The following is a 14,201-nucleotide window of genomic DNA, read 5'->3' on the forward strand; positions in this document are numbered from 1 at the left end:
TTTTGCAAAATTTCTAAAGCATTTTTCATCTGAAATTTGGTCTCTTTCCTGATTCCTCCTTCCCCCCCCATTGTCTGTGAATGTACGTAATTTATATTGCATGCTGATTTTCATACTGAGAGCTATTAATATTACAAGAATGAAGACTGAAATAAAGGTCTGCAGTCTGGATTCAAAAGTTGAGCAATAAACTTTAGTTCCTAGTATCTCACAAAAGGAAACTTAACAAAATAATAACAAAACATTACAAATCATCTCAGCAGTTAAAATTAATGCTGTTTGTTCTCTTAAAATACACCAGATTTTCCTGTAACTTTCAGACCCAAAAATATGGACAACAAGAGCTGAAAAGTGACATTCAGCTCTGGTGTTCCTCTGCTGGTATCTTAGTGCAGTTACCATCACGCTTTGTGATACAAGCCGTTATTATCTTTTTTTTTTTTTTTTTGATGTGGTGTATATGGTATACATGTCAATGACATTATCCAGGTAAAACTTAAAACCCAGAAAGACACATGAAGAGAAGGAAATTCGAGCAGGGCAGACTAATGCAGAAATAAACTATTTCTAGCTATTCACATTTCTCAGTGACAGAGCATCCTAGAAAGACGATGGAGCTTTTAAACGTTAAAATCCCAAAATACCAGGAGGTGATGCTTTATCTCCCTAGGGAATACATTACTAGTTACACTGACCTCTATGGAAATGTTACGGAAAAAGAAATGCTATCTCACACTACTGGACACTTCTTTGATGTTGTTGGCTGTAATGAATACAGTAGAAGCCCCTGCACAGTAACAAAATCACTTCCTCCTGGATGCGATACGATGAAGTTTGTGTGAGCCTGGACTCTGTTTTTAGAACTGGTTGCTAAGACAAAGTAATCTTTACAAACGCTAATGGCTATGAAAGATGTTACGCTATATCCATACACTGTTTCAAAACAAAAAGGCTGTATTTTTGCAGAATGCTCCTTGCCTTTCTTCTCTTCTTCTTCAGCAGGGAGTAACATCACACTTCCTATTTCATGTCCCTTTTCTCCATGCTTCTAGTCAAGCACCTGGATCTGCCTCCTGTTTTAAAAAATACCTTTGAAAGTTGTTAATCTCAGCTTTGGGGCCTATTTGGAATAAATAATAGCATCCACAACACCCAGTGATTGTGGCTGCCCATGCTTTTCCACCGCTGCCTTAGGCTGTGTCCCTGCAAGACAGCAAATCTGGCTTCGTGAGCATACTGCAAAAACACTACAACCGTGAATCTGTACAAACTCACTGCAGTAGTTCAAATTTTGTTTAAAAATCTCATAAAAGGAACTTAATAGCAGCAGAACTTTTACTAGGCCAGTACTGATTGTCCTTAGTAAGCCAACATACAGCTGAAATAGAGCCTTCATCCACGCCGTATGCTCTGGATAATTTGACAGACATGTTCTGCAATTTCAAACTTCATCTAGATCAAATTTCACTGCCATCTGATGCAGTATTGTACACGTCCTTTGTAATGGACACGAAGCCTTGATGTTGCGTGTTGCTCACAGCGTGAGACCGCTGCCTCTGGACCAACTCCTTACTAACCTGGAGGTGACTACTGAAAGCAATTTTGAAAGAGATTATTTAATTTATTTGCTTTTCCATAACATTGTATTTCATTCTACTTTGTCAGCAAGAATAAGTAACTTGCATACAAATGTTTAAAAAATTATAAAAATATTTCTAATTTCCTTACAGGAATAAATTCATTTAGTTTCTTAAATATTCTGAGCAGAACATTGTTCTGGCTTCTTCAAGCAGCGTCCAACATTGCCAGATGAGCACCAGTATTGGAGTAGAGCTAAAGAAGCTTTTAGAACCAAACTTTGTTTTGCTGAAAAACATCAATGGGTCAAGAGAGCATTTTAAGAACTTGCATTGAATTTGTTAAGTTGCTGGGAAGGAAAATTATTCCCACTTTTAAAAATTCCTCTGATCAACATGTTTTCTAGAAATGTCACAAACTACCAAAGATATAAAATATATTCTTAATTCAAGACATCCTATTTACAACTCTTTAGACTGGACATAAGGAAGCATTTCTTTAGCAAGAACAGGTAAAGAACAGGAAGGTAAAAAACCCTGGAACAGGCTCCCGCGCCTGGCGGTGTCCAAGAGGCGTTTGGAGAAGGCCCCGAACAACTTGCTGTAACTTCTGCTCAGCCCTGAAGCGGTCAGGCAGTTGGACCAGGTGGTCCTTGTAGGTCCCTGCCCACTGAAATAGTTTAGTTTAGTTTAGTTTAGTCCTATCCTATCCTACCCTACCCTACCCTACAAATTCATTGCATTTCTATACCAAAAGGTAAGATTTAGCCTTTTAATTTGGGGTGGGGAAAAGAGCAAGCTGTTTTATATTTTTTCTTTTACCCATTGCAGAAACTTACTTGGCACTGTCCACATACTCCAAGGTAAACCATACGCAGCAGTGGAACTCAGAACTGAGAATTTTTTAATTAATTAAAAATAATTAATTAATTAATTTACTTAATTGACAATCCTCCCTCTAAATTGGTAAAAAAAAAAATTAGGCAAAACAGTCCTTGAGCCCCCAAGTCCCACTGCACTAGGAGATCAACCATTATTGGCTTCCCATGAGGTTCAGAGATTGTGTTAAAATACAACCGACGTTTTAACTGAAATGTCTGTATATGCATCAAAAAACAGAACACAAGGAGGGGATGGAGTGCAGCTTTATGTTGTATTGCATCTAGCCCTGTATTTACTCCTTCTCATTTTAACACTGCCCCCAAACTGGCCCCCTTTTTCATTTTAACACTGCCCCTGTAGAGAGGCAGGACCAAATCTCTAGCAACTATTTGAACTTCAGTTGTATTTTTTGTTCTATCGCTGAGCTGAATTTGATCCACTCCCCTCAAGGGCAGTACAAATCTAATTACATGACATCTGCTGGCTTTATTGTTATAAACCAAAGTGTTAAAGAAGTGTGAATTTGTTATGCTTTGAATAACAAAGAAACGTATTTCCATACACCTCACTGAGATCAGAAAATATATATATCGCTTTCCTCCTTTCCCTATGTTTCTCACACATGATAGTAAAATTATACTGCCAGTTGTATCTCACTGACAGGAATTGTGTCCTATTATGCTTGCAAAACAAAGCCATACATTTTTATGTTTAAATACGGTATTTGTGCATATTTTATGTGATAATAGTACCCTTATTTTGTCTCAGAGCTGTTTCGTTTGCACTAAATAGCAATAAAGGTGACTAGATAATGATACTATACAGAACGTTACAGTATATGGTATCTTTGTATACTGAAAACCTCCTATGTCTAAAGTCTTTGTATTCCAGAAAACTCATCCCTGCATATTACCTCATTTACTCAGTCCTTTTCCATTTTAAATTTGTTTCCAATATTATTTAATGTTTTCCTGGATACCTCCACAGAAAATTAGGTGGAGTTTAACATATATCGGCATGTTATTTGCACAGAATATTTCAAAACATACCCCTGCATTCATTGTTTCTCTTCTTTTCCTGGTCTCCCATTTACATGTTTTCCAGAGCATTTACAGTGTTACCAGTTAACTGTGGCTTCAATGAATACTCCATTTTTCAATAGCTACATCTTAATGCTTTCTTTTTTAAGTTTATAGCGTACTAAGTTAAACAGCTCCCAGATCTGCCACTTACTTCTACATTCATGCCAGTTCACTATCCATTGTGTTTTCCGTGTGGCTGTGCAATAAATCAGGTCAGGAAAAAGATCTAGCTGATCTTTTAACCAAGTTTGGATTATTTTGCAGCAAATGTGCAACCACAGCTTCAGAAGCACCAGAAATACAGACAGAAGGCAATAAAGAAATACAAGAAGTGTTACTCCAGAAGATGGCTTGTAGTTAAATCCTAGAAAAAAGAAGTTATTCTGCTGCTTTTTACATTTCCTGGGTTCTAGGAAATTCAGAAAGAAGCTTCAGGAAGAAAAATCTATGCATACAGAAAAAAAAAAAGTGGACATACGGACTACCCATGATCCACATTGCAAGTCCATGTCCTACAGCTCCAAGCAGAAGTTATTTATTTGAGTTCTAAGGGCCAAATGAAGGTTCTGTTGAAACTAATAGCAAAACTCTGAGACCTGTTTCCAAAATAGGATAATAACCATAATAAAAAACAATGAGATGTTTTGAGATTTTACAATTCATCAACTTAGCAGTACTTCTGGTTAATATAACCTAGGTATTTGGTCTAGCAGGATTTAGTTATACACTATTAGAATGGATTGGGTAAAATAACAATGTTTAGAAGTCTAAAGTACAAAAAGTAGTGTGTACTGTAACACAGTGCTCATCTGCAGAAATAAATGGCATGCTAAGCAGATCAATACAAAAAGAGGACAAGTCCCTATATATATTTTGTATAGTTATATCCATGGCAAAAATCCATGGCTTTTCATAATCCAATGGGTTTCACTTTTACTTTTTTAGACGAGATGACTAAATACGAAAACAGTAAATTGGAATGTGTAATTCCACATCACCATTACATTATAAAAAAATAGCAATGGGGAAATCATAACGATGGGACAAGAGGGATCAGAAGAGATAAGAAAGGGACATCAGCCAGAAGTCAAGAAAGAATAAGGGATGATTAAGCCAACAATGCCAATTATAAGCAAGCAGTTTGGTTTGGCAACAGTTACAGCAGTGGATCTTGCCTTCTTTACCCGCTTTCTTCGTCCATCGCCCTTCTCTCTGCCCTTCCCACAGCTCCTGACAGACGTTTTCCACATTCTGTGGGAATGAAGGCAATCTGAGGGCAATGTCTGTCACAGGTCTGCACAATGCCAGTGCTGTTCAAACTACAGGGGCCATAGTTCAACAGTGCAATGTCAACTCTGATCCTATCTTGCACAGAATCTCCTCGCAATTGTAGAGGGTATCCTCACCTTATTTATTTTAAAGCGTATGTAGCTGCGTTTTTAGAATTTTGACTAAAACGTCAAAAGGAGGCATAAATAGCAAGTACATCTTTGTGCATCACTTTATATTAATAAATGTGAAATGCTTGCTGCAGCTCTGTATATATTTGTGAAAGCAAGCTAGGAACTACTGAGATTTATATTTTTTTAAATGGTAACAACATGGACAAACTAATGCTTGTATTCATAATGCACAAAATCTATTCACTAACAGGAGAAGACTCACTGATTTGATAAAATTATTAACCAAAACAGCCAATAGGATATGGTTTATAAACACTCAACAATATACTCCCCTCCTTAACAGCTAAACTTTTCAACTGATTGAAACTGCAAGTAAAGCAAAAAATATTTTACAATTAGTCCTAGTGCTTCCAATACAATCCCAAAAGAGAACATATAAAGATCATGTGTTATGAACATGTGCTGATGACTTCCAAGAGATCTTACCCTTATGAGGTAAGAACTAACATCTCTTAAACCTCTTCTTGGTAGCACAGCATTCAGTTGCTTCAGGTAATTATAAATCCCAGCCTCCTTAAATCAAATAAGTATAAACTGCTTTTTTAGCTTTCCTGTCATTAACTATAAGAATGTGTTCCTTTGAAACAATAATGACATTCTTATCCAAAACTATTACTAACGATAAGAGAATGCAGCTTTCATGATTTCTTCTCAAAAGAACAGGCACTTGAAATTTTACTTGCATTATCCAACAAATTCAAGTTGTTATATATGTTTTTTTAAAAAAGGATAAAAATAGATAGAACTAAATGTTCACCAAACACCTGTTTCAGTGTGTAGTCAAGAGTATGCAACACCTAGCAGAAAGGACATATGAACATCTCCACAATAGTTCTTGTCTCCCTTTTTAATCTTAGTAGAGAATTGTGACTGCAAATGAGAAGTAGCAAAATCCTGCTTGCTTTTTGTTCTAACTTTGTGAGACATTGCTTTCAAGCTCATATACCATAAACTTCTCAAGTAGTATACAATTGTGAAATCTTAAAAATCTATGAATCCGAAGTGCTTGCTGCTTTTCAAGATTAAAAACATCTAGAAATTCAAAGTCTATAATATGCTAAACATGGCTTCATGGACTAAACTATTTCCACTCCAACAAGTATTAATCTTTTTTTTTCTCTTTTTATGCTTATTTTACATGTTCGAATAAGCTGTCATTATATTTTAATAATTGTGTAGTATGTGCTTGCATTATGCATAACTGTAAAAATACAGCTGTAACTCACTTTATCCTTTCTCATTCCCGGTAACAGAATCTTACGTTAATGAAGATAAATCAAATACTTGACAGGTCATTGCACATATATAGCTCAGCACTAAAATAATTCCTGCATCCCTCTGAAACTCTCGGGAAAAAAAGTCTAATTTCCACATTGTACGTACATCACTGTTGGATTTTGTGCAGGACATTGAGAAATTCCTGCAGGAAATGCCTTGTTCCATTGCTGCTAATGGGAAGGTGACACTTGGCTTAAGTGGAAGACGTCCCGGTTTGAACCAATTTTCTTTTCAGTAATTTTATTTTTCAGTTAAGTTTCTTCTAACACAAACCAACCCTGCTTGACTTATCTTTCTGTAGTTTGTGATTTTCATTGCACTTACACTTAGCAACAATGAAATGCATCATTCTGAAATAGATATTATTGAGAAGTGTTTTCAGAAGATTAACTCAGAACAAAGAGAAGACACCTGCTACCATTCCAGACATAAATAATTGGAAGAGGACCACCTGGATTATTTGTGAGAGAAGAACTTATTTAACCAACTACATTTATAAAGCATTGTTTACCCCAGGGAACCTTCTACACCATGAATGTCAGAGGAAATTGTAGAAGGTCATATATCTCAGCTCTATGAACCAGTTGTCTTCACTGACAGTGGATGTTTTGAATAAATAAGGCTTCATCCTGCTCTGTGGCAGGCTTACCTAATGTTGACTGATTTGTAAAGGCCACTTCCTACATAAAAAGGAGTCCAAAATGTATGTCTTATGATGAAGACATTAAATTTGTTTTTCACTTTTTCTCTCTTAGATCTAAACCAAAATGTTAAACATTTAGTACAGAGGTGTAGCCTGCCCATTGGTATCTTTTTTTCTTTTTTTTGGAGTGGGTTGTTTCTCCAGCATGAGCACAGAATGAGTCATATACAGGGCTTGCCTTAAAGGACAGACTCAGTGAATCAAGTACCAAAAACCATATACCCAAGTTATTCAGGTTCGGAACTAAAGTTCCATTTCTTAGCAAAACTTTGTTAAGATTGTTTGTTAACAAATACCATTTCCCATTCCATTTCTTCAAAATATTCTCTTGGGCATATTCTTGCCTCTTTAAATAGGCTTATTTATAGAATGGCTACACAAACTCACCTTTCACCTACTTAACAGGCTGCAACATATGTGATGCCATGTTGACTTCCTATTCTAAGCATCAGGACATAAAGCGGCACCTCGGCTGTATTTTCACAGCCATGCTGGGGCACTGCTGCTGTCACACTTGAGTCTTGCTCCCCACTCAGCCACATGGCATTGCACACGTGGGATCTGCTAAATGGTCCTTCTGGGAGAGGAACATAAAGGAGTGCTTGGAGGTTGCTCATGGAAACAATATAAAACACAGCCTCAAACTCCATCCCATTGCGACTGTGTGACCAAGACTGTATGTTGTACTAGGTGCATGTTCACGGGTGTTGCTGTAATAGTAGCAACAGCCTGAACAAATCATGTCTCCAGTCCTCCAAAGTTTTACACAGGTACTGATGTAACCTACTTTACACATGGAGACATCGCAGTATGCAGATGTGTATATACTGAGAATGAGGATACATATTTGTGGAACTGGAGCCTTTACTGAATGCAGGGCTTTTTTTTGTTTGCTTTTAAAAACCTCTTTTTCAAACAAATATCCCCACATTTCATTGTTATTAAAAATCCCTTTTTTTCCTGTGCAAAAGTGTGATAGTTTTTAAATGATGTATCATTACTTTGGATACGTCAAAACTATCTCAGTTGAAATGGCAATTTTTCCACTCACGGTATTAAACAAAAAGTGTTCACCAGTTTTGCATGATTCGGTTTACCTTTCAGTTTTAAATGCAATTATTTCATCATGTCTGTATAACCCAGTGTTAGGCACTTATGCACCTATGTATTGAATTGCTCCAGGAAATCAAGTTTCTTATTGCCTTGTTCCAGGAAATTGGGTTTCTTATTGCCTTATAATATGAACTCAGCTGCTTGTACAAAAAAGTAGTTAACACTTTAAAAAAGGTTTTCTATGATCTCATTACTGTGCGCACTGTGTTATGTGGTAATGGAAACCTCATCAATTACAGGCTGTTCAGTTACATCCTGTGTAATGCAGGGTCACCCTATGGAGCTTATATATAATTACAGACAAAAGGCCTATTCTCTTCCATATAAGCACAAACCCAAATTAATTTTGAGTCAGACTTGGCAGGATTTCAAATTTCTGCTGCCCGTGTTTGTGAAAAAGAATGAGATTAATGAATAAAATTATTTTATAAGAGCGCTGACTTACATCCTAAAAATGTTGACTCATAACGGCACCCATTCTGTGGCGCATTTTGCACATGGAAGTCTCCTTTGTGTGAAGCCTTGCCTCCTCTCCTTCTAGTCCTGATTTCAGCCCCTGTCTGGTGCTGTTTGATCTCACTTGCTGCTCACTAGGTCATGTGCATAAGTTTTTCCATTGATTCCAGCGGTTGATCTATTGGCCCCAGCATACTTAATTATGTGAAGAAATAATAGGACGAAATTATAGTCTGAAAATCATTTCAGTGCAATGTGTTGTGCCTGGCTGTTCGGCTACATTCTCTCTGCTTTGTACTTGTACTTATTTCCTGGGGGAATTTCTCATGTATCTCATTGCCTGAAGTCAACCCTTGCTCTGATCTGTCACATCTTCATTGCTGTTTGAGTCTAACCTGGTCAGGAAGGAATGCAAGAGAAAATTCCCTGGTTTAGGTCTATCAGTGGCAATAAGATGGGACTGACACAGGGCTTCACTTGTCAATAGCATTTTAACTGAATACCACCAACAGCTGGAAGTGCTCAGCTTTTCCAAAATCTATGCTGACAGCGTAGTGTATGAGCTACTCAAAAATAAAGGTAAGCAGCTTTACTGTGCACAGGAAGAGGCTAATCAGTGAATTTTTCTATTGATTTAAATGGGAGCAGAATTGATTCTCCAGCAGAATTTTAAATGCTTGGTATTAAATGTTTTTGCAATGCAGGACTACTATTTTTGCATATATAACCCACACATCAGACACCTTCACCTATTCACAAGAACTATTTATTGAAAATTAGTGCTACGATAACCTGTGTCCTCACACAATTCATGCAAAAGCAGAGTCAGCAAAAGGGAAGAACTATCAAGTGCTTTTAGAAAGCTATTAGGATAAAGGAAGCTCTTGTGTAAGTTTCCTTTTAAGCCTCGCATATATAAAAAGCCCATGCTGCTGCTGCATTAAGCGAGTATTTCTAATATTTCCATTTCTCAGGTAACCTGAGGAATCTACGCACAGAAATATGGGGGCGGGGATGGAGTGGTGAGATCAGTTCATATCTATGAATTATTAATTTTTCTTTGTTTTATCAACAGTTTGGTATTGGGGCTGTCAAATATCAGGAGAGCAAAAAGCAGCCAACCCTGTGGAATTGTACAGAAATTAAGATCTATTCTAGCAGATGATTTCCTACAACTGATCTCATGGAAGCTGTCAGATATGCAGCACAGATTTGCTAACTTTGGTTACGAGTGTTGTTCCATGGACTTCCATGGGGCTGCTGTCAATAGGTGCTACCTCTGCGCACAGGAGGTGTGCACATAGAATTAAGTATTGAAAATGTTTTGCAAAAGGGAAAATTGCTATGTACTTCAGCTGGGGCCAGTTCACCCGCTGTAATGTCAGCTTAATGGATTATTTTCTCTACTAATCCAGAAAGACCAAAACAAGCCTTACTTTTCACATAAAAATGCAGGCCTTGTTAAACACAGATTACTAACCTTAAATGCCATAGTGCTGCTGCAGGAGTATAACTGGCACAGTTTCCAAAGAGTTATTATTTTTGCAACATTTTGTGACAATTTTTTTCTGAAAAGTTGGATACTGTAATTTCAGAATCAAAATTGTATGTGATGCCCAGATACACTGAGACCATTGGAGGTTTCCAAAGATCTACTTGTTTATCACCCTAATTGAGCAAACATAATTTTTTTCTTTTTTTTTTTAATTTCTAATTCAATTTGTGAATGAGTTTTCATCAGTTTTGTACAGTAGAGACAAAACTTTTAAGGCAACCAAATGCACTAAGAACATCTCACGTTTGGCATCTTTTTGAAGCTATATCAGAGTAATAAGACTTTGTTTCTTGTTTATAAACATGTGAAGGTAAAGTCCACCCTTAAAGCATAGCGCAGTGTCATTTTAGGCACACACGTAATCCTTAATGTTATTTTAAGTGTGATGTGGAAAAGAATCACGGTTCTCAAAATCGCACTGTCTGTCCATGTAACTGTTGCTTTGTCTTTGCTCTTCCCAGTAACTTTTAACCAATTGTGAGAAATGTGACAGAGGTGAAAGTCACATAGATAATGAGCCTCCTACAAGCGCAGTGAAAGTAGTCAAGCAGATGAGAGTGATTTTATACATGGCACCTGTAAGTGGCACAGCCAAAAGAAAAACTGCAACATGAGCTCCCACAGTTCAAACACAAGAGAAACCATATGGGGGAGACACTCGTAAATGCTCTAGCCAAGACAGAAGCTGCAAGCAAAGTGCAAAGCATACATCCTGGCAAAACAAACTGCATCAGTTCCAGTAGTTCTTAGAAAAGGGACCCTCGTACTTACAGTGAAACTATTATCAATGTCTTGAATGGAAGCCAGACCAAGTCCCTTATTTGTAAATTCTAAGAAAAGCATTATTTCCTGTAGCGTTAACAGACCTCACATCATAGTGAAAGCTAATTTACAGTTATTAAAGCAAATTAAGGCTCATTCTCCTTATTTGATTATAGCAAAAATAACAATTGTGATAAAAATTAAAATGATCAAGACTGAATCTGTACATATGGATCACTTGATTAAACCCGAACCCTGTCTTGGGGAGGGAATCATTATGACAATTGCTTTTTTCTTCTTGATCCTTCTTCTATAATTCTAGTTACTTCCAAACCTTTTTCCCTGTGTAGTCCCCCTCTTCCCCCCCCCAACTCCTGCTCCCCCATTTTGCAACCTCAAGCACAAACACCTCTACCCTACATAGGCAAAGATGGTTCACTGCATGTAAAATTCCTGCTGGCCCACACACCTAGGGGATACAAATGAAATCAGAATACATGAGTAAGTACCAGGCTCAAAGCTTTGCCTGAAGTGTTTTGCAAGATTCATCATACTCATCTGTTCTCTTCTTCCACGCTGATCAGCAGAACCCTTCCACTTCCAGGCTGGAGGGGGAAAAAAGAGCTTAAGTCAGGGAAAATGAAATATTGCTGTTATTGTGATGCCAAAAAGTGTTTACTAGGCAATGAAGGAAGCCTTAACCAGCTAGGCTGAGCATGCTTTTAATCCATCCTTCCAAAGGATAAAAGCAACCACCTTGTCATGACAGCAACAAATCTTCAGACAATTTAAAAATGGCCATAATGAGTTTCTTTCAGGTTAACGCCTTGTATATATTCAAATATTTTGAAAACAAATTAAACTCTTGCCAGTCCTGACAGTTTCTAAACTAATGCATACACATATCCCTAGAAGAAACCTCCAAGAGAAAGAACAATCTGGGCGCTTATATCCACAAAAAGTGCAGCAGACGCATGTGATAGCACAGTTATCATGTTGCTGTAGAAACCCCAGCTGAGTATTCTTTACCTTCGTGTATGATTAAGATACTAACTATAATGTTGCAATAATAAATTAATCAGAGATGAGCAGAGCCAAAATTAATATAGGTAATACCAAACACTGTAGGACCTGCTTTTCCTTAGCACTGGAACTCTTTTGTTCTTATAAACAAAAGCTTAGATTGGTAAAGTTGCATTTTGCACCTTTTGAACACTTTAGAGCCTGTTAAAGGAAGACCACTGTTTACTGGAGATACCTGGGATCCTGCATGGAAAGCAGAAAGCACGCTCTCTCTTTCTCTTTTAGATTCTAGTCACAATGCAAAGAAATACTGATGCGTTCATCCAGAAACCAGATTAACACTTCTCAGTCAAAAAAATTAGAAAGGGAAAAAGATCCTGTGGACGGAGAGGTGTATCTACAGACTCACACTTACAGACGAATTGCCTGTGTGCTCCATCAGGCAGAGGTGGACTTTGCCAAATATGAACAGCATAGATTAAAAACAGTCATAAATTAAAAAATAACAACTGACCCAAGCTAACAACTAAACAATATGAGACAAAGAGGCAAAACTAACTGACAGTCACCCTGGCAGAAAAAGGAAACCAGAGATGATCAGGTCATGCAGAACTCTGCAGCGGTTGGGAATAAGCAGATTACTATTCAGAGCACATGGGGCTGGGATAAAGCTAAACCCTCGAAGACATTTCTCTTCACGGCATTTGTTTCTAGCCCCTTTGTTTCCCGCAGACACGTCTGGGGCTCTCTCCATCCTTCTGCCGCCCCAGCCGCCGGGCGGGTCCGTTTTCTCCCTCTCTCCACGGCTCTGCCCCAGCTCCTTTTGCTCTTTGTGAGGCTGGCGGAGGGGCCGGGGCAGCCGCAGCTGCGGGGGCGAAAGCAGAGAAGGTGGCGGCTGGTAGGGGAGAAGCGGGGCGGGGGGGGGGAGCTTGCGGGGCTGCAGCGGGACCGCGGGCAGGGACGAACCCGGGGGGCGGCCGGGGAGGTCCAGGGGTGGCGGCGGCGCCCGGGGCCGGCGGGGGAGCGGGAGGGAGGGAGGGAGGGAGGGCGGCAGGGGTGTGCGGCGTGGGGGATTAGTGGGACGCCGCGGCCCCGCCTTCCCCCTTCGCATCCCGGGCGCGATGAGAGGGGGAGATGGACCCGAGCCGGCGGGACTGGCACCATGACATTCGCCGGCTTCGTGGTGGCGCTGGTGATCGGGACGATCCCTGGAGCCCGCGGGCTGGGGCAGGTCCCCGCCAGCCTCTCGGCCGCCCGCCACCCGCAGCTCCCCGCCCCGGCCCCGCCGCCGACCCCCGCCGGCTGCCCCGCCGGGGACTTGCCCGTGGCCCGGCGCCCCTGGCCACCGGCGGCGGCCACCCTCCCGCGGCGGGGGACGTCGGGCCGGGCGCCGCGGGGCCGCCGCAGCTCCTGCGCCCTCGGGAGCGGCCGGGGCCGGGCGGAGCGGGGCCGCCCTGACTGCGAGCGAGGTGAGCGGGGCCGGGGCGCCGGGTGCTGCAGGGGGTGCGTGGCGGCTTCGCGGGTCTTGGGTGCCTTTGCCGGGCAGGAGTCCTCCGTGTCGCCGAGCCGGTTCCCTGTTGCGGGAGGGAACGGGGGGCCAGAGACCTTCTGCCAAAGTGACAGCAAGGTTTTTCTGAGAGGAGAGTTTAAACTTCTACATCAGCAGATGCATTGGAAAAACGAAGGTCCTGCCTGGTTTTATTCCGACGCTGTTTTAATAGTAGGTAAATCGCGTTAAAAAGCCGTGCCATAAGCATTCAGTAGGCTCAGTTAGCCTACTGAATTCCCCTTTTTGCAATCGGGTGCGCTTCTCTGGGAAGCCCGTGGTCCACAGAAGTGAAGTGGCAGAAGGAAAAGCAGGAGGGTGCCTTGCTCTAAACACGAACTGCTCACATGGTATCTCTTGCTTTCTGATTTTTTCCCACATCTTGGGAAAATGGGGTCTGCAAGCGAGCGCTGGTGCTTGAGGACATCTGTGAACCCAGCCAAGAGACCTGTGCTCCCCCCCGCCTTAGCAAAACCGCCAATGGCTTCAGTGGAAGTTTTCAGTGCATAAGGACTGAACAGCAATTTCAGCATTCAGCCCTGGAGCAGTTGATCAGCTTTACATTTCATCAGTGCTGGCACCCCTCCACAGGCTTAAATATATTTATGTACAGACTGGTTTTGAATGACTTCACATTTTCTCCTCCATCTCTCTGGTATTATCTCCTACCTAAATAAGAATTATGTCCTATCTATACCTATACTAAAAATGATCAAGCATAATTGTTGTAACAAAAATAAAAAATCCCTTCTTTGTTGCCT

The 14,201-nt window shown here is 40.3% G+C and overlaps 1 protein-coding gene and 1 long non-coding RNA gene across 2 annotated transcripts in view; one reads left to right on the top strand and one right to left on the bottom strand.

Moving 5' to 3' along the window:
- Positions 1–10,259: 10,259 nt before the first annotated feature.
- Positions 10,260–14,201, bottom strand: part of LOC141743697 (uncharacterized) — a 52,880-nt gene continuing 48,938 nt past the window's right edge. Inside the window, exon 7 of the long non-coding RNA XR_012587169.1 lies at positions 10,260–11,476. This is a non-coding gene — a long non-coding RNA (uncharacterized LOC141743697). The remainder of the gene's footprint in view (positions 11,477–14,201) is intronic.
- Positions 12,990–14,201, top strand: part of PRSS12 (serine protease 12) — a 43,966-nt gene continuing 42,754 nt past the window's right edge. Inside the window, exon 1 of the mRNA XM_074588487.1 lies at positions 12,990–13,363. Within this exon, the coding sequence (XP_074444588.1) occupies positions 13,057–13,363 (307 nt within the window). The 5' untranslated portion in view covers positions 12,990–13,056. The remainder of the gene's footprint in view (positions 13,364–14,201) is intronic.

Source organism: Larus michahellis, chromosome 5 (genome assembly GCF_964199755.1).
Source record: "Larus michahellis chromosome 5, bLarMic1.1, whole genome shotgun sequence".
NCBI classification, from domain to species: Eukaryota; Metazoa; Chordata; class Aves; order Charadriiformes; family Laridae; genus Larus; species Larus michahellis.